Source organism: Cuculus canorus, chromosome 5 (genome assembly GCF_017976375.1).
Source record: "Cuculus canorus isolate bCucCan1 chromosome 5, bCucCan1.pri, whole genome shotgun sequence".
In the NCBI taxonomy this organism is placed as follows: Eukaryota; Metazoa; Chordata; class Aves; order Cuculiformes; family Cuculidae; genus Cuculus; species Cuculus canorus.
In genome coordinates, this window is record NC_071405.1 from 39,923,250 (window position 1) to 39,947,798 (window position 24,549).

Below are 24,549 nucleotides of genomic sequence, written 5' to 3' on the forward strand. Positions count from 1 at the left end.
GATGCAGCATCACCAAGCGATGAGGTGGAGAAGGGGGGACACCAAGCAAGGAGGAGAAGGGGAGGCACCAATGCACACAGGGCGCGGGAGTCCCGCAGTCGCTCACCGATGAAGAGGATGGGGAAGGTGATGAAGAGCAGGAAGACGTGCGGCACCACGTTGAGCGCGTCCACGAAGCAGCCGTTGTTGAGCACGCCGTGGTCCACGTTGTAGGCGGTGGAGTTGCCCTCATCGCCGCAGAAAGCCAGGGCCATGGCGGGACCCTGCGCGCAGCCCGGCACCGCCTCCGCGCACATCCAGGCGTGGCCGCGGCTTTCCCGCACCTGCGGCTGTGCCGGGGCCGCGAGATCGCGGCTCTCCCGCACCTGCCCGGCTGCGCCTCTGCCCGCACCTGCCGCGGCCGCGGGTTCGCGGCGCCCCGGGTGCAGCCCCGCCCGCAGCCCCGCCCCGCAGCGCCCCGGGCGGGGGAGAGGGAGCGGCGAGCGCGTGGCTGGGGGCTCTCCGACACCCCGGAGCGACTCGCAGCAGCGGGCCGGGTTCCTCGGCGCTCGTAGAATCACCGGGTTGGAAATGACCTCTCGGATCATTGAGTCCCACCTTCCCTATCTGCCACTAAGCCATGTCCCCGAGCACCTTGTCTACCCATCTTTGAAATACCTCCAGGGACGGGGACTCCACCACCTCCCTGGGCAGCCTCTGCCAGTGCTCAATGACCCTTTCTGGGAAAAATCTTTTCCTGATGTCCAGTCTGAACCTCCCCCGGCGCAGCTTGAAGATGCTATTAGATTAAATCGTATAAATGGCTCAACCCTATCCTCAGAGCAGACTTCAACACCATCTCCTAAACAGCTGCTATGTTCATGCTTTATCTTTTCTTACCCCTGAAATGAGTTCAAGACTTTTCGTTTTAACTCCCTGAGATTGCTACGGTCTGTGGGAATCAAACCATTAATATGAGTGGGTTCTGCATCATTCCCAGAGCAATTTTATGTATACCAAAACAATCTATAAACCAAACTTTTCAAACCTTTTTGTCCGGAGTAGAAGTTAGGCTCAGCTGAGCCAATGCCAAACACAAATAATAATCAAATACTTCCCCTGCTGAGGGATAATACTGGAAAGTAAAATGTGATGTGCATCAGAAGTCTGCACCAGACTTGCAAACACAGATCGAGTCAAAGCCTGAGATTCAAATATCTCTGGTATGTAGCCATGGAATTAAGAGCTGTAACCAAATGCTTTACCTTAGATCTTTTTTCATTCCCAGTCACGCTTATCTGTTGCTTAGCTGAGTATCAGCCACATGCTACAAACAGAAATGTAACCAAATAATGCTCACATATCCGGGCCCAAGTCTTCAAACCACGAAAGATACAAGTTGGCTAGATGCTGCTAGGGAAAATGACCCCAAAAATGAAAATTTTCCTTGTTTTAAGGAAAATGCCTTGATATTCCTTGGTTTCCCCCCCCCCCCCCTTGTTTCCTTTAATGATCAAGCTATGAATATTCAACAGAACAGAGAGTATTTGATTTCTAGGACAGCCATCTCCACTAATAGACCTGAAAATTACTTTTGTCATGCTGCTTTTATTGATCTTGCTGTCAGACAAGGGAAAAAACTCAAAACCTGATTCCCTGCATGCAAGATTATTTCCTATATAGGGACTTCTAGGGCTACAGTGGTGTGCTTAAGAATAAAAAAATAAAAGGCAAACCCCAAGCCAAATCCTGTGTTAATGTATTTTCAAATGTTAAAGTTACTCCCACACTGGAAAGACTATAATTATTTTAAGTTTTGGACAGAACCCAGCATTCATCTGAGCTTCTGGTTAAGCTCATCTCTGTGATCCTAATAAACAGTATGTGCAGTTTTCATGCAGATAATTTTAAAATCATTTATATTTTAGTATTTCCTGAGGCCCCAAGTAACACAAGGGCTCTGTGTTACAGATGAACAATTAGCAGCAAAGAACCCTTGACAATTTATACTCTAGAAACTGAAATCAGGGGGTAAGATTTGGGAGAGGAATCATCATCATCATCATCATCTTCACAGTGGCCAGAGAACTAGACACTGAAACTGAAGTTTCCCAAAGTCTCCAAAGAAATCCAGGAACTGAGCTCACATCCCCAGCCTCTGCAAGATCTCTGAACCTTGATACCATCTTCCTTTACTACAAGGTATCAATCAAGGTATTTTTTTAAAAAAAATGTTTTTCAGTCAGAAAAATATCAGGAGACTCCATAGTTTGGAATTTGAAATTTATCTTTTCAACGGTTCTTAAATGCAACCAAGATTGCATAGTTAACACTGTGGTTTAAAACTAGTGATCTCAGTCCAGGTGCTACAGTAAGTGTGAACCCATGACAGAGATGAAGTGGAGTTTAGAAGTGTGTTGGTAACCTGAATAGAAAGGTGATGGATTAAATGAGGAAGAGTTCTGGATTACAATTAGCTAATTAATGAAATACTGAAGAAACACACACTGACAGAAATCAAAACATTTGGTAAACTGAAATTGCTAAGCTGAGCATTCTTGGCAATAAACATGCATGTGCAACACACAAACTCCTTAAAGAACTCGCACTTCCAATAACAACGCCACAATTTTGATTTCATTGTTACAGCAGGGATAAGAGTGCTGAATTTGGGCTAATACTGGTTTTGCTCATTAAAGCATCAAATGATGATGTCTTTTTCACTCACAAATCATGAAAGAGCTATTCTGTGAATCCACAAAATAATCCTAAAACAGAGTTTGGACTTAAATGTGTTTGCCTGTGGTGTAAAAAGACCAGATCTACTTACCCAGACTGTCTTTGCTTGTCCTGAGTCCAATGGACTGTGGAGCAGGTAACAGAGGAATAGTTTTTTCTCAAAGGTACATTTTTGTGAAGCTTTGTGAGAACAGAATTACTTCTCAAAGTACAGAAAAGGCAAAGAATAATACAAAATCAACAGGAAGACAGCTATGTTTCTCTGCATGTTGTAAATGCAACCTAATTTTTCACAAGATTCCCATTAGATCTTGTCCCCCTCACTCTTTTCTGGCTATTTCTATATCCCAGGAAGTCAGTTTTCTACTTCATCATTCCAGCATATCTGCTAGAAGTAAGAAATCTGTTTAGATCCTGGCACCCAGCAGCATATTCGGTAGGAGACTGGAAGTATTTTGGAAACACCTTGATTATTCGAAATTTCATTTCAGACAGTCAAGGGCAATTATTCAAGGAAAAATAACCTTTTATACTTGCTTTGGAATTTGAGTTTGTTTACAGGATGCAGGCAGGTTTTGCAGTAAAGTACAGACACTTCAGAATTTAAAACATGATGGCTGTTTAACAGGTAAGAATTTTAATTTGTGTCAAAGTTTTTGGTTTTATTTTCTACCTTTGTTGTTTGTTTCTTGCTCCTCTTACACAGCTGCTTTGCACTGACCTCTCTTTCTTAATGGTGCTGTATAAGGTAAGTGATCTGTCCCTACAAATCATGTTTTGCTATTATGGGTCACTTTGCAGGTTTGTTTTGCTTGTGTTCCCACCTAGAAACACAGATACAAAAGAAAAATAGGCTTTGAACATTCTGAACAACCATAGTTCATACTCAAAATTAGTTAGGCATGCAAATTTAGGCACCAAGCAGGAAAATGTTGCTTTCCTGTGTATTTTAAAGTCATTAATGAGATGAAGTATCAAGAGGAAATCTTAATCCGAAAAACACCCTTACTGTGATTTAGAATTTGCTAAACAAGATGTACTGATCTATGACTTCTGCTTCCTGTTAAATTCTGCTCTTGGAGGCAAAGAGGAAAAGTAATGTACATGAATGGAAGGAAACTACAAATCCCTTTCAAAAGCACATTGGGAAAGGCTGAGAGGAAAAAAAAATAGGAAAATCACCGCCTGAGAAAACTGTTAGTTTATTCTTGTGGAACAAGCACTCCATTCTATCATTCCATAGAAGATACCAGATGACAAAGCAAATGAAATTTCTTTGTAAAACTTGTCTCAGGTACTACTATTAAAAATATTGCAATAAGCACAATAGTGCAGAGGTTCACAGAAATAGCTGTTTTTCTCTAAATAAACCTTATTAATTTTTAATTGCTGTCCCTCATTAAAAATAAAGAAAGAACTTATGAGTAAGCAGATCTATCTTAGAGTGGAAACAAAACACAAGCTCTTTATTGGATAATCATCTTTAGGCAAATACTCGGATAAGTGTTTTAAATCTGAACAGCTTATTTTTAACGGTGAGCCACAGAGTTCTATTGAAACTAATGAATGGGAACTCTTCTGCATCCACTTGTTTCATCACCAAAAATAGCAATAGTACATATTGCTGAACCAGATATTATTTGTTTCCTGTATTTTACAAGACAAGAATGGTTATCAGCACTTCTTTTCTCCGCTTGCTCTTCACTGAATGTCATTCTCTTTTATCTATGACTGAGGAGCCACCCTATGCTAATGTGGTCCTTGAATACTCTTCAGGCTTCTTGTGGCTTCAGCTATATACATGACCTGACCTCTATCATTAAGTCATTGTATATAGCACGTTTTCCAACTTATGGCATAACATTCAAGCAGTTATACTTTGAATTAGCTCCTCAGCTGAACACTAGCTTCCTATTTCAACACAGCCAGAGTTGTGCTGACTTGACAGTACCACATGCCACTTGAAAACTGGGGAAAAAAGCTTGCTTTTCTCTTCACTCGCTCTCCTTTGAAATGCTAAACACTCATGCATTTGGCAAACCTGGCGGTGAATCAACCCAAGGGCTGAGGCTATTTCCTTTACCAGCCTGATCTAAGGATACACCAAATGCTGCACCGCCCTCCTGCATCACCAGGATTCTTCACAATGGGACAAAACTCTCCAAGTACAGCACTTTCCTCGAGTGACAGTATTCCCCTTCTCGCTCTCACTAGGCAGAGATGTTACTGTGACACTCATCAGTTCCCTCTCCTCTGGGCATGCACTTCCAAAAAGAGCCAGCTTTTCAGCACAAGGTTTGCTTTTCCTCCTACCTTCCCACTTACTCCACCTACTCAGATTTGTCCTGTAAGTAGTTAAGAAGGCAATTTATTACCCCAGCTTCAGTTAGCTTAGTCAAGTCAATACGTGAAAATATTTTCAGTTGAGCCGAGAAATGATGATGCAACACAAGCAGCAGTATTTTTTTGAAAAATCAGGCCTAAAACAGCTTTATTCACTCTTAACTACTATCCTTGTACATAGATGTACTCCTGCAATCTCCGCGTGATCCCACTGATCACACTGTACCTTAGTTTATTTTCCAGCAGTTAACTGGTTAATATTTTGAGTACTCCCTGTGTAGTACTTGTGGTACAAGTGTTGTGCTGTCCTCAAGAGAATATGTTGAGTGCTGTGGATTAACTCATGCCAATAAACAACTTGTGTGCTAGCTCCAGTGTGTTATTCTTCAGCAAATGTTATTTTAGTTATTGATTCAGTTAAGTGTCTTTACTATGCTTGCCTTGTACATGGACTCTTGTATATACAAAATTATTTTGACTGTTTAGACTACAAGAATCATACACACTAACAAACACGTAATCAGCATTAATTCCTAAATTATAACAGGGCTAAAAGTCACTGGCCTTTATAGGAAGTCTTCCAAAAGATCCTATTAGACTGAAAATGAAGATTTGAATTGTTTCTTGAAGATTACTAGAAACAAAAAGAAGCTACATCTTTCCTTCTCAGAATCAAAAACAGTTTTCTGCTTAGGCACACCAAAGAGCTGTATATAGTTGATTTGTTTGTTTGCCACCTGGGAATCGTTCCCACGTATCCTTGATTTTTGCAGTGCAAAACAATTAGAGAGAAACTTAAAGCTATCAATTCAGGCTTGGATTTGGAATGTATTTTGCTTGTGCCACTATTTGGCAAAATTATGCAAAAAATTAACAACAGGAGTGTTGCAGTTTAATGAGGTTTTAGTCTACAATGTTTTTCTTCGTTTTATTCTTTTAGTCTACAATTTTATTCTTCTTCTGCGATGTGGCATTTATTTGAGTTCTTAAAATTAAACAATGACAAAAAGTCACACTGTGAATTCACAAAAAAACTTTAAGTATGCACAAAAGGTTTGATCCTCTGTAGCTAAAACTGCTTAGTCCATGTCAGGATTTATTATATAGGTAATTAATTGTCAAGGGCCTATTTCAGGAGGCTTTCCTCTTGAGGGCAGCCCACATGCAGATTACATATGGGATTTTCAGAGACTCAAGGGAATTAAAACAACAAATACCCACACAAAATAAAAAGAAAATTAATTTACTTACCTTCTACATCGTAATTGAATTCCTAGCCAGTAGAACCTTTTTTTCCTATTTTTTAAATTTTTTTCTGTGATGATTTTAGCCTGAAGCTTGTTATCTCTTGGAGTAGTACAGCATTGTTTGTGTACAGCGAAGCACTGTAGCTGAATTTGTAGGTGCAGAAGCTTTGCGTGGAAATAATTGTAGTCTGTGACACTGGTACCTGGCATGAGTAAATTCTCAATGTCCTCACTTATGGCAGAGGGTCAACAGCCACAAATTTCAAACCAGACAGATATTCTATTCTCTGGATAGGGATTCTTCATACTATCAGGATTCAGAAAAAATCAAGTAGTTTTTATTAAAGGAGAAAAAAAGATAGCTTCACAACTCCCTCCAGTAATGAAACCTGGTACTATTCTTTGCCCTTGATAGCAGGAGATAAACTTTTTTTCTTTAATATTAAGTAGATCCTGCCCAAAAATTTGTAACAAGAATAAACGAGAGAAACTGAATATCAAACCCTTCAATAATTGTGTGCTATAAAAACCCCCAGACCCTTAAACTGGGCAAAATAATGCAATATTAAGGGGGGCTAAAACTATTTGCAAGTTTGGGTCACATTAAGTTAGTGGGTTTTGGCCAAAGAGAAGAGGAAAAATTCTAAATAGGAGCAAAAGCAACTCTCTAGCACGTAACACCGTGCCAACCTCATTAATACACAGAAAACTGGCTTCACTGAAACAGGCGATGCTACCAATCTCTGATCAATAGTTTGTCCTTAGGAGTCAGGGAGGTAGAGTCTTGTCAATGCCAAAGAAACCCCAGCTCTTCAAGTTAATGCCATGAATTCTTCATGCTGTGAGTGAGTGACTCTGAGGATTAACCTCACGGAGTTATCCTCCCTTGATACTTCGAACTCTTACTCCCCTCTTATGACTAGGATTCCTTAAGTGTTTGAAATAAGGGGTGGGTGGGAGTAGTGAATATTCAGGTTAGTTTTCATGTGTTGCACAGTGCATTTAAAAGTTGCTTTTTTTTAAGAGTGAATAATGGAAACAAGGGCTTTGTAAAACTACAGCGTCTCTCTATACTCGATGTGGTAGAGAATGGTTTGAAAATAACAAAGAGAGATTAATTTCCAGCAGCACTTAAAATAAAATACTACAGCTAACCTTATTCCTATGTAGGATTGTTTTTTGATTTAGAGGTGGGACCAGGTTTAAGATGTATCAGAAGTCTGATGCTGAGGGGTACTTTTGTGCGCTACTATCATACAAATGACAGCAAACAACTCTAGGCATCTACTTCACTGCACGATGTACAACAGCTGTAGATCTCTATAAGAGCTGCTCTCAGGAAATTATGGGCCATTGGTAGGAACATTATGCACCTAAACATGAAAACTCACAATCTAATGAAAAAAATAAACTGTTTTGGTTAAAAAGAGTTGGAAAAGTTGCTTTTTTTTCTAATATGGTTATAAAGAGAATGATACCTTTTTGTTCAAAAGTAATTCTCCTCTTTGGCACATATATTAAAAATTTTTGCTGACTGGTGACAACACAAGGCTAAAGATAAGGCTTTGTATTACACATCTTTTAAAAGAGAAACACTGTTTTTTGTTGTGGAAGATTTTCTGGAAAAAAAATCTATTTTCTCAAAGGTGAATATTTTCTTTTCTTAATAGTGTACGTTCCCGTTTCACTCTATAGTTAAGAGTGAATAACCTGTATTAGTTAAGAAAACAACCCTGACTCATGACACAATGGACAATTTTTGCAGTGTGCTGAAACTGTAAAAGAGCTTCAAATTTGCACAAAATTGTGACTATTAGAGTTAAAATCATGCTGAGGATATAATGACAATTGACAAGTATCATGAATGAATACTGTGATTAGTTTTGTAATCTTTTAGAATAAAAATCCTATGAGGCCAGTTCACAAAACACAGTAAAGTAAAATGCCTCAATTTACAGGAATTTGCAGAGAATTTCAAGGAAATAGCTTGCAGGGTCTCCTTGGTAAAGACTTATGTCCTAATATAGTCCCAGGTACTTCTAAGCCTAAATTCATGGCTTCTCAGCAGGCAGCTGGGCAGCCACGTACAGGCACAAGCACTCTGTCTGCCCACTCTATACCACAAGTGGATGTGTCAGAAGCTCCTATACAGGGTTCAATTTCCAGGCTCTAATCTTTCCTCCTATATGGAATTATTCCCAATTCTCTCTTTTTCTCCTGGTCATAGATAGCTTGTCTCAGAGTGCTGTTCTCAGGCTATATTTGTCTTCTGTGATAAGAACGGAACACGAGCTAGTGGAAACTTTCTGCACATCTGCATTTTAGCAGTCCAAATGTGAAGGGACATGTCAAGCACTGAGGCTCAGACATGGAATTTTTTCACATACAATCATCTGCTGTGTGGTTTTCATCCACAGTGTAACACGATGCAATGGAGACAACAAGAACAACCACAGCTAGCTGGAGAGCACTGACAAACAATTACATTCTTGGACATGCCAGGGATACATCCTCAGCACACGCTTGATTTAACTGTGCAGAAAAAGTAAGATTGCCTTCTACATATTCTTAATCCTGAAACTGGCCAGGGCTTCTTTAACAAATGCTGAACTGCCTATTATTTTCACCACATCACAAAATAACACTGGATATTTCCCCATTTACTTGTACTTTGGGCCACGAAAGCTCAAGATACTGTACAATAAGGAATGGATCATGCTAGAACTAAATAAAAACTCTGCTCTCTTCCACTATTAGGAACATAGCTGGCTATACTGGTCATTACCCCATAATTAAGAGGCTACATCAATAACAAAGAAAGAATAGTTGAGATTTAATCCTTGGGTGTAATCTGCTTTCTAGGAAAATGGTGATCTGCCTCGTATAAAAGTCAATTGCACTGTCCTAGTGTAAAGAAGTCCCTTTCCGTCATTTATAAATCTAGCCATTTTTCTCCATCGATTTACTATGGTATTGTAAACACATCCATTTATGTACACATGGGTTTATGTATAGCATTAGAAAAGGCGGTATCTTATTGTATTTAAAAGTACCTTTAAAAAGGTAATTTTACCATTGTGTGTAATTCATGAAGTACTTCGGTAACGCAACAGAAAAAAAATGTCTCTGCATCAGTTTGTCTGGCTAGAGGTATAGAAATTTGAATATTGACATAGTCAAAAACCAACCAACCAAACACAGCTTTCCTGCAGCAACACAACCTAGGACAAATCATTGAAAGTCAGCCAAGCAACTTAATACGCTCAAATAACTTCTCCCTGCGAACATCCAGCCACAAAATATGCCACCCATGCTAGTTAATCCGTCCTATGAGTGCTAACACAAATTTTTTGCAATCAAATTCTCTACTCCAAGGAGAAAAGCAACATTTTAAGTTATGTCATACCCACCTTTTAATGCTGAAATCACAGGTGAGAAATTCGTATGTTAGTTGGAGTTGGACTTGTTTCTGCTGTTGTCATTCTCTCAATCTGGACTTTGTCTCTCAATCATTTGCATAATTTGTAGGTCACAGCATGACACATGCATTGACTTCTTTATAATAATGCTGATTTAATAAAAAATAGAATATTTGCCTATACTTAGATGTGTGAGATGTGATGGAGAAGCTGCCTTCCCCTTTGTGAAGAAAAAGCAACCTGGAGTCAGGAGCACAATGAACACACTTCTTTCTGTCTTAAACAACTAGTGTCTGTACAAATGGCTTCCTGTCTGCTGTAAGTGATTGCTCTGAACTGGAATTCTCTCACCCAGCTTGAAGAACTCTTCAGTTTTTTATTCCTCCTATGCATTCCTCCTCATCTGCACTAAGATGGACGCACCTGATTTTCACTGAGAAACAGTATGAATTTTCTTCTCTCCTATCAGGCTGATACTTCACACTCAAAGATCTGTTTCATCATAATTCTTTGTGAATAATCAAAACATAAACATAAATCTATTTCTTTTCCTCTGTCCTTCCTTGCTCTTGGAATTGTTGCTGATCAAAAAGTGTTTCTGGGTCTCTTTCTACTGAAAATGTCAGGTTTTATGCTGGGAGGAAGAGGAAGGGTAACAAAAAAATGTTACTTCAAAAATTATAATCTACTCAGTTTCAAAGGATAATCCTGAAAAGCTATTTCACCCTGACAAAGAAATATTTAGCACAAAATTTTAATCAAAGCTTAATTTTATGCCCAGTGTTTCTAAAAGAAGGTTTTCTATCTAGTATTAGTTACTCTTTCTCTGCTAAGCGGCATTATCACTCAAAAGCCTCAAGCTATTGCCAGCACGAACATGGGGTCTCAGTCCCCCTCTTGATAAAGCATCCAGGACTGCTTAGGGGAAACACAGAAGGAAGAGAATAAAAAATCAGAGAAAAGCTATTTGAAACTTTTGACTGGGCGTTGTTAGGGTAGCTTTACGTAGAAATTAACCACTAGCAACTTTCCCTCACTTTTCCCTATTGTATAGAAAAATCCTTATCCTCAAAAATGCTAATTTCTATTTTACACAGTTTATGTTGGGAGGCCCTCAGTCATTCCCTCCCAAACTTTATTTTGAGCACCATATAAACAAACTCTGTTACAGCTATTGAAGACTAATGAGTTTTACTGATGTCTGGTTGAAAAATAGTGAGAAAAAATAAGAGGAGGACAAGCCAAGAAAATGGACGGTGAGGTCTGGCAGGAAGAATGACCCTCAAAAATTATTTGAGAAAACAAAGAGGAACTGAAATTCAATACGAATACTAGAACCTCAGCATTAACAATAAAGACTTTCCATAATAAGCATCTGGAGGCCTAAGACATCCTTTACCTTCAGATTTTGACTTCAGGCCCCAATCCAGCAAAGTACTTAAGCCTTAGCAGTATTATTGAACTCAACCTATGTCAATGGGATTGACTCATATGCTTAAATTTAAATGTGTATTTAAGTGCTTTGCTAGATTAGGACCTTGCTTGTTCTAGTCTATAGTTACCTTGTAAGTGGGAAACCTGTCGCAGCACAAATTCCTTTCAGATAACCATTCCTAATCATACAGTAGGTTTTGTGATACTAGATGAAGCAGCTATCTGCAGTAAATCACAACTCCACGTTTTTTCCATGTAGACAAAAAGTCTGATTGAACACCAGTCCTTGAGACATATCCAAGAGCTGCCAGACTGCAATGTACTTGTTCAGAATTAATTTGTTAAAACTTCCCTCCAGTGGTTGTTACTCTAACAGTTTAGAACCTTTATTGGACGTTATCATACATATCCAGTATCCCAGTCCAGTCTTTTTCTTATCTGTAAGTCATGATCGTCTTGAAGCTGAACACGCTTTATATTTCAAAGAATTGCTTCCTAGAGAATAGAAATCTTATTGTGTCACCCTGCTTCAAAGTAAACACACAGCTAAGGCATAGAGAAAACATGTATCAGCTATTGCATACCAAGATCCTTACAACCACATAAACAGCCTTTGATACGAAACCATGGTTTTCAGTCCTGTTTTTAAGGTAAGAAGGTTTATAACAACTTATTTATATTCAGAGTTTATTTCTCACATTTGTGAAGTGTGGAAATTATTTGTACATGTGTGAAAGTCAAACTTGTTAAAACAATTTTAAAAAATTAAAAAATCTTATTGCTCTGTGTACACATATACACCTCTCCTTTATGTATATAAATTTGTTCATGAACAGAGCATTTTTTAAGAGTTCTAACTTCTTTGAAATGTACTTAAAAGTTTTTAAAGATGTTTTAAAAGTTAAATAATGGTTAAATTATGAGTTCTTAAGGTAGCACAATAGCAGTAAAAAAGAATTAAAAAAATCAAAGACCTCCCTGTGTCAATATCCATATAAGAAATAAACAGTGGTATTTCCTATCCTGTAATGCATGTCATGGTTCTGATTCTTAAGGCTTCACAATTTTTGCCTGCACACAGGCACGTACAGGCTCACAGAGCAGATATGAAAATCAGAAGTCTGTAATGTAATTCATGCTCCAGTTCAGTGACTGTGAGGGTATGCTGAAGACAACGCTATGACTAATGCAGCCAAGAAATTCCTGAGAGAATAAAAATGATTATTAACAGTTCTGAGAAACTCTTCCTGTGGGTTATTATCCCATAGAGAGAGATAGAGGGTTTTAGCAGTTTTAACCAAACAAACAGCTCTGAGAAACTACATCTATTCCCTCTGAGATTACAGTGAATGAAAAACAAAAAGCCATCTTATGTTAAAAGCAGTTTAAAGCATTCATGATACTGTCAGTGAAGCGCTTGCAATTCTTCCTGTTGTGCATCAGATCAGAGTTTCCATACTCTCAAAGGAAACTAAATATTGGCTGAAAAAAAGAGAAAGTCCTATTTACCCTTACTGTTATCTTTTCACAGCTGGTTTGATCGAATGGGGTGAAGCATGGGCACACGTAGCAGCTATTAGAGCCACAAGAAAACAACACGGTAGCAATTCAAATGGGCATGCCTGTTTATATGACTTAGATCTGGAACACTGCTCATACACGCCAAAGTAACTGAAAGAGAACTTGCAGGAAGACTGTATTTTCTTCTAGCGTTCTTCAACTCCTTGAGCTAGCTGGCAAAAGAAAGATGTGATCCAGCCCCAGGGCACTGAAAGCCAGAAATAAAGTACAAAGCTACCTGACTAATGGCTTAAGATGATTTAAGTTTTCAAAAGCGTCAGTCTCATTTTTTCTACCACCACCTTCTTACATTACCTAAATCAACTCAGTCATCCTAACACAGGTTAAACACACAAAGTAACACTTACACACGGAGTAATGAGCAGTAATGGTTTCCTCAACTGCCTCATACATTTCAAGCTGTATCCAAGCAAATCAAGTTAACAGGGTAGATAGGAAGAAGACAGACAGTTTTGTGACTAAGAAGCAAGGCTACAACTCAACTGTTGGTACACCCACAGATCTCCCAGCTCAGTCTTGAAAAAATAACATCAGTAAAAATATTTCTAATATCTGTTCTCCAATTTTTCTGTTATGTTTCTTAGCATGCTGAGACAGTAATTAGCACCATCAAGCACTGGCTGCAGGCTGAGTTCATCACTGGTGCATTACTGTGGCTCTCTGTTGGCTTGTACATAGCATCAGAGCATCCCTTTAGAGAACATTTGATAGCACCACTCATCTATCTGCATTGTCATACAGTCCAGACGGTTGCAGTATGTAGGCAACTGGGAACCAGAGCAGCAGGAGGAGTACATCCTGATGCAACTTTATCTCTGGTGTTGATCTTGATGCATTTAGATTAGTCTGTTGGTTAGGGAGTCTATACCTCTGGGTAGATGCACCGAAGACCTAGCAAATGAAATGAACTAGAGCAGCTGCACTCAGAAGCTTGCCAACTACCGAATGACTAGATTTGCCCATAAAAAACCTCAGTAAAGGATTACTGCAGCTCAGCCATGTGAAAATTTGCTACCATGCAGAGTGAATTTTCTTTTGAATTCCACAAGGATGGCATTCTGTTGCAAATGGGTCTGTTGTTGAAGATCAACTCAGAAATCTGCGTACTTTAGCGCACACAGTACATTACTATGATGTGCAAACTCAGAGGCAAAGAGGAAACAAGACTTCTTCTGTTTGGCAAATGCAATTTTATTTCTGGATTAGTTGTAAGAATTAAAATTTTAAACATTCTAACATTTGTACTCTGCCAGACACATTAATTGGCATACTAGAACAATACTGCAAATGAAGAAAGTCAAAGTAATTAATCATCTCTGTGTAAGTACAGAGTTCTCAGGAATGTAATTGTTATTTTTCTGTGTTACAGAAGGGAGGGTTACCAAACCTTGAAAAGGTAAGACTTCAGCAGGAAAATGATATGCAAAAAACTTAAAAAATGGCTCTCGTTAGTCCAGGTAAGAAAAAATCTAAACACAATATGAAAAACAGAATACAAACTGGCAGATACAAGGAAGGAAAGAAGACAATGACACTTTCAAGGAGATATCTTGATAATGTAAAGAAATGTCTAAGTCTACAACTGTAATCTGAAATAACTGAAATGTTATGCTTAGTGACTTCCCGCACAGTTTAGTCACGTATATGGTCTCACAGAGAACAAAGTGAAGACCGTGAATCACACAAATTTTCCACCTGTTGACTGTAAGAGGAAGTAATTTTTACCATCAATAAATACACTCAGCAGTATAACTGTGACTACACATAATGATTTTATCTGGACTACTTGATAGCTATTTAATATGCTGGTAGAAAAGATTCTTCTTACAGTATATGCATCACCAAATTATTCATTATAATTCTAGCACTCCTGGTATTACTGGTTATTCCACTGGCAGTATTTTTACACGCAAAACAACTCACAACTGAGCAACAAAAATGGATGTTGAGAGCTACAAGAATATGAGTGAGAATAGAAATTACCTATATACGTTCCTGTTTCCCCACAGAAAATCACTATGTACAGAGTAAAAATATAATCCTTTTCACACCCCAACTGGCCTCTGTTCATGTAATTACAAGTGTGGCGTGTGGGAACAGACATCTGTGTTCTATCTTCATTTGTCATTTTGGCGTCTATTTCCAGGAAAATGGGAAGATAATTTTCAGAATTTAGCCTCCCAAAATAGAAAAAAAAAAAGTAGATTGAGTTCTCACAGACCAAACTATGCTCTCTGGCAGTCCTTCGCAAATATGTCTTGATGTATGTCTATAGGATGATTTCAAATTACTCGAAGTACCTGAAGAATCTGAAGCCTTTAGTCTAATTTACAGGTCTGATTGCTCACATTTCTTCCAAATAAAGACGTGTTTCATGTCATTATTGATTTTCTACTAATTTAAAGAGCAGTCGGTTTCCACAGAGCAAAGACTTAATTTCTTCAGTGTAGCTTTCTTTAAAAAAATGTCCTGCGGGGGAAAACAACCAAAAAACCCAGAGTGAAGTAGATGCTGTTAGCTGTAGCGCAGTTTTTAGTTTTACTGGTAAGGATAATTTTATATAACTGGATCTCAGATGAGTCATTTTGATTTGTATAATAAGTAATAATTAAGAAGACCACAAATACCCACATGCAACATGAAATCTTACATTGGTTATTGTAGAGATCTATAACTGTACTTATAACATAGAGAAACCATATACAGTAAACTGAGTTTGTGACACAAGTATAATTTTGGGACAAACCCATTGTATATTGACAAATTAATACAGGCAAACTTCAGTGAAAACCATACAATCATGAATACTTATTTACAGGCATAGTGTCATATAATACACATGGAAACTTGTTCTTTGGACAAGCCTTAACAAGGAAGTAATCTGTAGGTACTTATATACTTAAGAATTCACAAAGCCACAGCAGTACTCCATAGATGAGGAAAAAAATTAGATTAATCCTACTCATTTAGGCAGGGGCTATTTATTTTACAGTCTGGCAGATGATAAACCAATTCTGCAGAGGATCTCTCAAGGACAATATTAAGAAGAAACTAAATACTTATATTTTAATAGGACAGACATGGCAAAAGCCCAAAGAACACTCCAGCATGTCAGGAACAAGGGCAAGTGTGGCATGCAATGCACAGGCAGGCACATGCTAAAAAAATAACACAGCCTCACAATGGACAGTCATGTTAACCCAAGTCTGGCTATTCACCATGAGGGAACACTGCAGTGGCTACAGCTGCAGAAGATACCCTTGTCTGTACACGGGTGCACTGCCTTCAAAAACCTTTCTGTGTGTGTTGGGACTGACTGTTGATGAGGGAATAGTAGGGCTAAATATGCAGGACATGAAAACAAAAATGACAGTGTCAGTTACTTCCTTGCTTGTTAGTTTATGCATAAAGTATTAAACAATTTTACAGCAATCTTCAGCTTGTATTAGCCAGTAAAACTATACTGATTTACAGCAACTAGTACTCTAGTACTCCACATAGAACAAGAGGCTAGGTTAACAGTGACTACGAAACTTTCCTCTGCCATTTTGCTTGCTAGTAAGCATATCTTCAAATCTTTTCCTTCAGTAAAACTAGAAAATGTTGATCTTGCTTTTGAAACTTTGTCTAAAGTAAAGCAAGTTGTATTGACTTGATACTTCTACTACACTTTAAACCATGGATTCTTCTGTTTCACACCTATGCTGATTATCTTTAAAAGGACTCTGTGAATCACAATTTGCAAGACACCCAATCCACTTAAATTTCTGAAAATTTTACACTTAGTTGAATTAGACAAGGATAGTAACTGCAATCTAATGAAAAAAACCCCAGAAAACAGAACTAAATGTCTGGCTGTGATGAAGAATGCTTAGGAGAATTTGTTTCATCAAATTAGGATTCATGCGACCACAGTAACTGATCCAAACTGAAGTGATTTCTAAACCACCACACCCTCCCAAATTCTCAAACTCTAAACTTAGAGTATGCGTGTATCACATACAACCAATTCTGAGAATAGTAACTTTGAGAAGTCTTGGAACCACTGCTGTAATGCACGATAGCTACTTACAACTATCAAATTAGCAACCAGGTGATGCAGAAGGTTATATAGTCCACAAGAAGTAAATACTTGAAATGTGTATGTAAAAACCCCAAACTGTATAGACTATGTTACCAGCCTTTTAATCCCCAGAGAAAGATAGCTTTTGTACTTACATTTCATCATCATATTCCTTTGGAGGTGATGCTGCAATGACTAAGTCAATCCAATCCTGAAAAAGAAACGCACAAGCAAACACGCTGCTAAATACAGCTTTTAGATATGGTTAGTGGACCAACTTGGAAAATCAGATAGAGAATCAGAATGGCAATCTGTTCTGGAAAACAACAGGAAGCAGCAGAAGTATCTCTATTAGAGTTCTAGAGGATGACCATTTCAAGACTGAGATGTTTGATTTATATCCTGACATTAAAGAAAAACCTACTGGTCTTGCAACAAGCTTTTAAAAATAATTACTCTAACAATCATCCTGTATTTGGTCACCTTAGCAATCAATACAGTTCTTGCTGAGAAAACACTCACTGTACTTGAAGTGCAGTGTTACATTAAGAAATGAAAGATAAGCTACTATCATAAAAATCTCAATCAGTTTGCAAGTAATTTTCAATATTAAAGAGAGATTCTACAGATAAACATAAGATAAGCACTCAGAATGTAATCTGTTTAAATACCAATCTTGACCTGTGGCTAAATGTCATGAACTTTCACAGTAAATTATATGCATGATTTTCAGAGATGTTGTGTACCAATATCTGCTGCAGATATCAGCTCACTTTGGTAGTACATATCTGTTACTTTCAATGTTTGCAACCTTATTTGTGTAGATGCGACAATGTAATTTAAGAAAAGCATACCTAATATGAGTGTTACATGTAGAATGAAGAAGTATTCAAGGTCACTTACCCCACCCATGTTCCAAGCTTTTGCTAGAGTTGCCTGTGCTTCTGCCAGCTTGCTGTCAATTAATATCTTGCCATTTACAGCTAGTATTTCATCCCCTTTCACTATGCCTCCTAGTGAAAAGACCAATATATGCCAGCAAAAAAAAAAAAATCATGAGTCTTCTCTGTCCCATATTTATGCAGTACTAAGTACAAAGAAAAGTGCCTTTACTAGATGCAAAGGCTTACACTAAAAATTGACAGAGAAGAAAGTTTGCTACAGGCAAAAGCAAAAGGAATTTTCAGGCATGCAAAAGCCCCACTAATCTCTTACTGATCATGACCAGCAAGAAATTAGTTCAGCAAGATTTTCTGTAGTAGCTGTTTGCCTGTCCGGGTAATCCACCTATACAGCTTACAAACTGAGCTAGATTGTAGGCTGCTACGACTATGAAAATGGCAGCATCACCTAAAGACCTGAAGGTTTAAGTGGCACTTGTTAAGGGTTCACAAGACTGTAATTATTTTCCAAGGGTAACATAATGTTTAGTTCTTAGAACTGATTTTGACTTTAACCTAGAATGAAGCACAATCAGCTAACTGGGACTGGATTTGAAGAGAGAAAAACACAGCTGGTAAGCAGACAGCCTTAAATACGACACCACCTCACAACAGTGAAGAGTCACATGGAAACAGTACTTGAGAGATCAAGTGGCTGAGATGTTTTCACAGGAAGAGTGACTGGAGCTTAGATGCAGGCTGGGATAAGGTCAGCAATGACAGCATAAGGAGATAGTGACCTGTCTGTCTACCTGGTCACAACCAGAGTTCTCAAGGAAAGAATGAGAGATACTGGCTACAAGGAGCAAAGCCTGGATGTGTTGGTATGCATGTTCTCATGCCCTCCGGAGAGTTAAGCTGTTAACCAGAAGGCTCTGGTTAGTGGGATTTTGGGAGTAAAGCCAGCTGTTTTGCAAAATAAATTACTATTCAAAGTAGCATTAACAACAGAAGCAGTGTAGTGTAGCCATTGTCAGGTAATTGCTTTGCACATGGAAGTACCACAAACGTCTTTGCTTGGAAACTGTGAAATGGAGATGATATTCTGCTTTCCTTAATTAATAGAAAGCACCAGAGAATCAAGGTGGTGATGTTCAGATTTTTTTCTTTTTTTTTCCGTTTTGTTCTGTTGTTTTGGGTTTTTTTTCTATCACACTGTAAAAAGGAGAATCCTTATTAAGAGAACAACTCTACATTTTCAGGCCACTTTACTGAAAGTTCTGTAATGATGAAAATACAGGAGCAGCGATCATTTCTTCTTAAATGTTCTTTATAAATTTGACATAATTATTAATTTAAGTAGCACTCTTCAAACCATGAGCCCCTCTGAACTGCCCTTATAGCTAAGAGGGGACTTGGCTGCCTTGGACAATCTACGTGTGCCTCTCACTATTAGGCACAGCTAAGAAGCCAGCAAACAACTCTCAGTCAGTGGAACGAGCCATTGTGCAGCAACACTCAAGTTCCCCACTGTTACTCACCATGTCTGTCTGCAGCACCACCTTCATATATGGCAGACACAACTATCTTCCCAACTGGAGAATCAATTCCTCCCTCCACTGCAAGGTCTAGTGATCCTTCCTATTAAAAGAGTTGTAGTTCAGAAAAGGTGGTTAATTTTTGCCATCAACAGGAGCTTCATCTTTCCTTCTTTCCAGTAAATGGGATTATACTTGAAATGCTTATATGAAACCTTTAAATATCAATCAGTCAAATACTACATGATTTACCTTTTTAATTCGTAATAGCCGTACATCTTTTCCCACAATCTGCTCTGGGGTAAACTGTGAAAAGATAAAATGATTACAAAACAATTAGGCTGATCTATGCAGTCTGAGAGAAAAGGGACCTTTCCCTCCACCACAACAGTGTTGAAGGAAGATCAGAACACTAGATCATCTTTTCGTGTAAGAAAGCTCCTTTTCAACACAAGTCCCACAACCCAACAAGCAAGAATCTTACTCCCTCCCAGTTCTCAGAATTGAGGATGTGTTTTTTCTAGTGTATTTCCTATTAAACAGTGAAACACAGCAGATTTCTCTCCTTACCATTGAATATGGATCAAAATCTTCCACATACTTCTGGAAGCCCTGAGAATAAAAAAATAACCAATTGTAAAAACATCAGGCTCATGCGCACACTTAAAACACAAACTCAATTTTATTTATTAGTGAGAGAACACCTTATTCTGTAAGTTATGAAGAAGACAGTAAATGGAGAAAAGCATAGAAAGACAGCAAATAGTCCAATCCTGACAGTCAGAAGACATTTCAAAACTTTATGATAGATCAGCAGTTTGAGTTAGTTATTCAACAGAACACTTTTGAGGAATAGTTTACCCCTCTGTCAGCTCCACAGTTCCTCTCTACACCTGACAGAACAGAAACAAATTTTGAAAGCATCACAGGCAGGTATGTTCTGCCACACTCTTCTAAGCAACATTTCTTGAGAGTGTCACCATGTTGGGAACTATCTAAGATGGGCAGAAGTGACAGGCTCCAGTTCGCCTGTCAGCAACACTACTCCACAGTGTCTCAGATGTAGGATGCTCTTCCACCTCCCTTCTCTCCTCCTTTCCATGGAGTTTCAGGGAGTTGGCTCTATTCCAAAAAATGAACACAGGACAGCAACCAATTTTGTTTTCATATTGTACTACGGAAGATTTAAAAGTTTGGGCAGGGAGTGTCTGAAATGAGGAAGAGGTACTACCTTTTCTGCAAAGATGAGTGTTCGTGAGCCAACAATCATAAATCAAAGGTGTTTGAGTGAGGGTTTCTTAAGGAGGATTAGTCGTTACAGCATGAGACTGTGTGGGCAATGCTGGAGACAGGGCTTCAGGACTTAACATAAATCTTCACTGAGGCCCCTAAATGTGGCTTCAAGCTGCAATAACTTGGAGATATGGAAACAACACAGAACTACACAACCCTTTATCAACAGAGCAGGCAAGCCGTTATCTGACAGAGACCAGCAGTTCACCGTGTCTTCAAGCTTGATAAATTCATTGTTATTCCTGTTTTCTACTGCATCCATCTGATGACAGTCAATTCCACTCTCAGACTCTGATATACGTTTTCTCCACTTCTAAACCAAATGCACAGTTTAAGGTTCCTCTGGTATTTTTAAGGGCTGGCTGTTTAATAACAAAGTTGTAGCAGAAAACACTAATGCCTCCTCCTGTTATCATTTCTCTCAGTTCCCTAATTGTGACATGACTACAAATGATCCTCTGGGGTCAGATCTCATCCATACACCACCACTGCCTCCGATAAAGTCAATGAACACTACTATACAATTTTGCACTAGCAGACCCTCAAAAGCACAACAGTGCGGCCCATTTGGCTAACCACCCTCGCACAGACCATGCAACAGCGGTGTTGATCTCTCTTTTGCAGATTGGCAGTCATTACACAAAGGCATACCAAAACATACAGCATGAACCCTGGCCTCCCTCCAGACTGCCTGTCTCCATGTTCTCCTTGAGATCAGAAGACCGATTAAATCAAATCACGTACTTATTTTGTGTTTTTTCTGAGACAGAAAAAGCATTTGCAAGGGTGGTAGCATAACTGTCTCCCTAGGCTCCAGAGACCTAAATCTTCAACGCACAACTGCAGAACTTCTCTTAACTGCCACAAGTGGTTTGGTTTCATTTTAGGCTTTTTATTCTGTTGTTTTTTCATTTTTTTGTTGTTGTTTTGGGTTTCTTTTAGGGAATACATATTAGAAGTATGCATGGAAGACCTTGTTATTTAGTATTTAAATTAGTAGGGGTTGCATTAATTGCTAACTTTGAGGAACTAAAACTGGAATTCAGTCACAGCCTTCAGCGAGGACAGAATTTCACTCCGAGTGAGAAAACCCAATCATTCATTCATTTATAAAGTGTATTAATATTATGAATAGTTTTGTTAAAACCATAAGAGAAACACTTTGCAATGACAGCTACCTAAACAACTAATAGTTTGAATAGCTGAATTTGTATTTACCTTCGGAATCACAGCTGGAGTAGATATCTAAGGTCTTAGAGCAAAAAACTTAGAGGAAAGAACTCCAATCTCAGTCAAGTCACCAATTCATTATGTAATCTAAAGGAAGTCATAGAACTCTCAACGTCCCAGGTTGCCCTCATGAAAAACACATCACCCCTGAAGAAAGTTTTCCCGAGAAAATTATTTTTAAACAGGAAAAAACCCCAAAACTAAACTCCTCAACAAAAAAATCTGCAAGCAAAGAAATGATATGATCTGGATCAAATAATATAGAAACAGGTATGATACAAGAAAGGCAGCTGCTGAACTGCAATAAATCTTTCCCAAAGAGGGCATCACAAATCCAGAGAGCACAGAGCGTGCTCCATATCCAAGTAGGGATTAATGAGCCAAGCAACACCAAGAGGAAACCACAGTGCTAAGCCCACCCTAACACTACTTAGGTCATCTCAGATGAAAGAGTTGAAATCATTCTAATTCTTTCATGATTTACTATATCATCTACAGGACTGAATGTAAGTATAATCTGGAACATTAAAACGTTTGATCAAACCGAAACAACTATCTACCTGGACTTCTAATGAAACATAAAGGTACTACTTTGAAGAAAAAAAAAAAAAAAGAAAATCCCAAACTCAAAAGAAAACAAACACCTAAGCCAGTGGTACTGCTCACTGAGCTTTCTAGCATCAACAGTTAACAGTAACTGAATCCTGACTGAAAGAAAAGAATTGAAGGAGAAACACATGACAAGATTTAACGAAACACCTTTGCTGAGAACACACTAACATTAAATGGCAGTTGAACAATCTCAAAGTTTGATTTATCTCAGTCAAATCTAGTTTTTCTTTCTAGATCTAGACTGAAACTGACCAAAAGAAGAAATAATTCATTATTAATCTTAATGTTTTATGACTCAAAAGCTCACACTCAGAGGTCACAACTGCGCTCCAACATTCTCATATAATACGGCAATGCATCTGATTTAGCTTGCACTAATAAAGGTATTTTGCACAGAAACTGGTAAATTTGATGGCAGCACCATTTATTGAACTATTAGTCAACCAAATAGGAAGAGATTAAAACTTCATCACTATGGCAGAAGAAAGCAATAAAAGTAGCAATACAGCAGAGAAATCTTACATGATACAGAAAGGCTATATGAATAAGTACTCTCCACCACCAGTTTCTCTAATTTCCTACCAATAACTGTTATAACAGCATTATTTGTTAAACTCAGAAACTATTTCAATACTGAAAGCATTGCAACTAGAGATTAAAAGAAACAAGAAAACCTTAGGAATATTAAAAAAATAGTAATTTGCTAGTAAGCAATCAGTTTCAGCTTTTAACTATCTTGAAGACTGCACTAACCACAGAAGTAGTTACAGATGGTTCAGCCTGAAGATGTACTAACCTCTCAGTCTCCATCCGCCTAGACCAGCAGAAGCCACAGACACACACTGAAAGTTTACAAAGACTAGCAGTTTTCATGCACTAGGGCTGTCTTGTATTCTCCGTTTTAAAAACTGAGCAACAGATTAGAAAGGAAAGTTTTAAATCTTTGATCAGCCAAAACAAGAAGTACCACACAAAACACGGAAAATGGTATTTTACTTGTTTTTTGTTAGATCTAAATGATGAATTGTAAACCACCATCCTTTTAAACATCTCTTGTGGCTGCAAAAGAAAGAAAATTGCTAAACCAGATATTAAGTTTCTCCTGTAAATACTATTACCTACCCACAAATAATGTCACTGATTTTTTTTTTCCTTGGGACTGAATCACAGTTGCACTTGTTAGTGTTTGCTCCTTATACCATTTCAAAAAGAGAGAGAACACATGGTAAAATAGTACTTGAACACACAGAGAATTCTAGATAAACTACACAAAGAATGCATATTTCCATACCACAAGATTTCTGAAAAACATTTTCCATTACTCTTTTTATCCCCAGTTTGTAAAGTAAAGTGCTCTCCATGATTTTTGAAAAAATAATTGAAAAAAAACCCCAGACAACACACTAGAAAAGTAACTTCCAAAATATTGAAAAATCAAGATAAATATGTGTTCTACATTTATGATTTTGCTCTCCTACCAGGGGTTTCATATACTGAAAGGCGAATTCCATTACTAGTTCCCTCATGAGCTTGATAAGCTGAAAGAAAAGATATGTGTGTTCGGGCTTATCCTGAAACAAGCAAGTACCTAAATACCAATTATTAGTATCGGTTCATTCTACTTAAAGAAAAAAATTCGTCCTGAATTTAATTGACTTACTTTTGAGTAGTCCTGCTTTAATTTGGATATCTACAATATTGATTAATACCCGCTGGATTTTATTTTATTGCTTTGGGCTGTTGCTTGGAATCACTTAAAAGACAGAACCTCTTATTATCTTACAAATAATTTCAAAAATAAAATGTGCTACCTCCCCCCTAAATTACACAAAACACTCCTCACATCTCTCGACTCCACTCAGAAACTTGCATCAAATCAGGTAACGTATTTTGCATCTTCTGAAACAAGAACAACTTTCTACAGGCTAAACTATGGTATTTACATTTCCAAACTCAATTTACTTTAAAACAAAAGACTATATATATTTCTCACTATTGATTCTACCAGTGTCCTACAGTCATACCACTGCTTGGAAAAACGCCTGTATTCCTGGGTTAGTGAAAGATTTGTGGTCTGCATTTAATTAATACAAAGACTGAAATTTTGCCATCAAGGACTTCTGTGCAAGTCTGGCAAGATTTTCCGCAAACTCTCCCTCTCTTGCCACTTACAACAACAAAAAAAAAAAA

The 24,549-nt window shown here is 38.1% G+C and overlaps 2 protein-coding genes across 6 annotated transcripts in view; both read right to left on the reverse strand.

Moving 5' to 3' along the window:
* ABCC8 (ATP binding cassette subfamily C member 8) overlaps positions 1-446 on the reverse strand; it is a 77,280-nt gene extending 76,834 nt beyond the window's left edge. Inside the window, exon 1 of one of the 2 annotated variants that reach the window (XM_054067250.1) lies at positions 107-441. In XM_054067250.1, coding sequence (XP_053923225.1) covers positions 107-296 — 190 coding nt within the window. In that variant the 5' untranslated portion in view covers positions 297-441. Of the gene's footprint in view, positions 1-106 lie in introns of both variants that reach the window. The other variant, XM_054067251.1, reaches the window with a different exon arrangement.
* A 13,477-nt stretch (positions 447-13,923) lies between these two features.
* Positions 13,924-24,549, reverse strand: part of USH1C (USH1 protein network component harmonin) — a 52,880-nt gene continuing 42,254 nt past the window's right edge. For 3 of the 4 annotated variants that reach the window (XM_054068366.1, XM_054068364.1, XM_054068363.1), the window contains 7 exons: positions 19,795-19,836; positions 19,477-19,530; positions 19,228-19,327; positions 17,709-17,818; positions 16,961-17,016; positions 15,961-16,081; positions 13,924-15,211 (listed from right to left, as the gene is read on the reverse strand). In XM_054068366.1, the coding sequence (XP_053924341.1) occupies positions 15,982-16,081; positions 16,961-17,016; positions 17,709-17,818; positions 19,228-19,327; positions 19,477-19,530; positions 19,795-19,836 (462 nt within the window). In that variant the 3' untranslated portion in view covers positions 13,924-15,211; positions 15,961-15,981. The remainder of the gene's footprint in view (positions 15,212-15,960; positions 16,082-16,960; positions 17,017-17,708; positions 17,819-19,227; positions 19,328-19,476; positions 19,531-19,794; positions 19,837-24,549) is intronic. The other variant, XM_054068365.1, reaches the window with a different exon arrangement.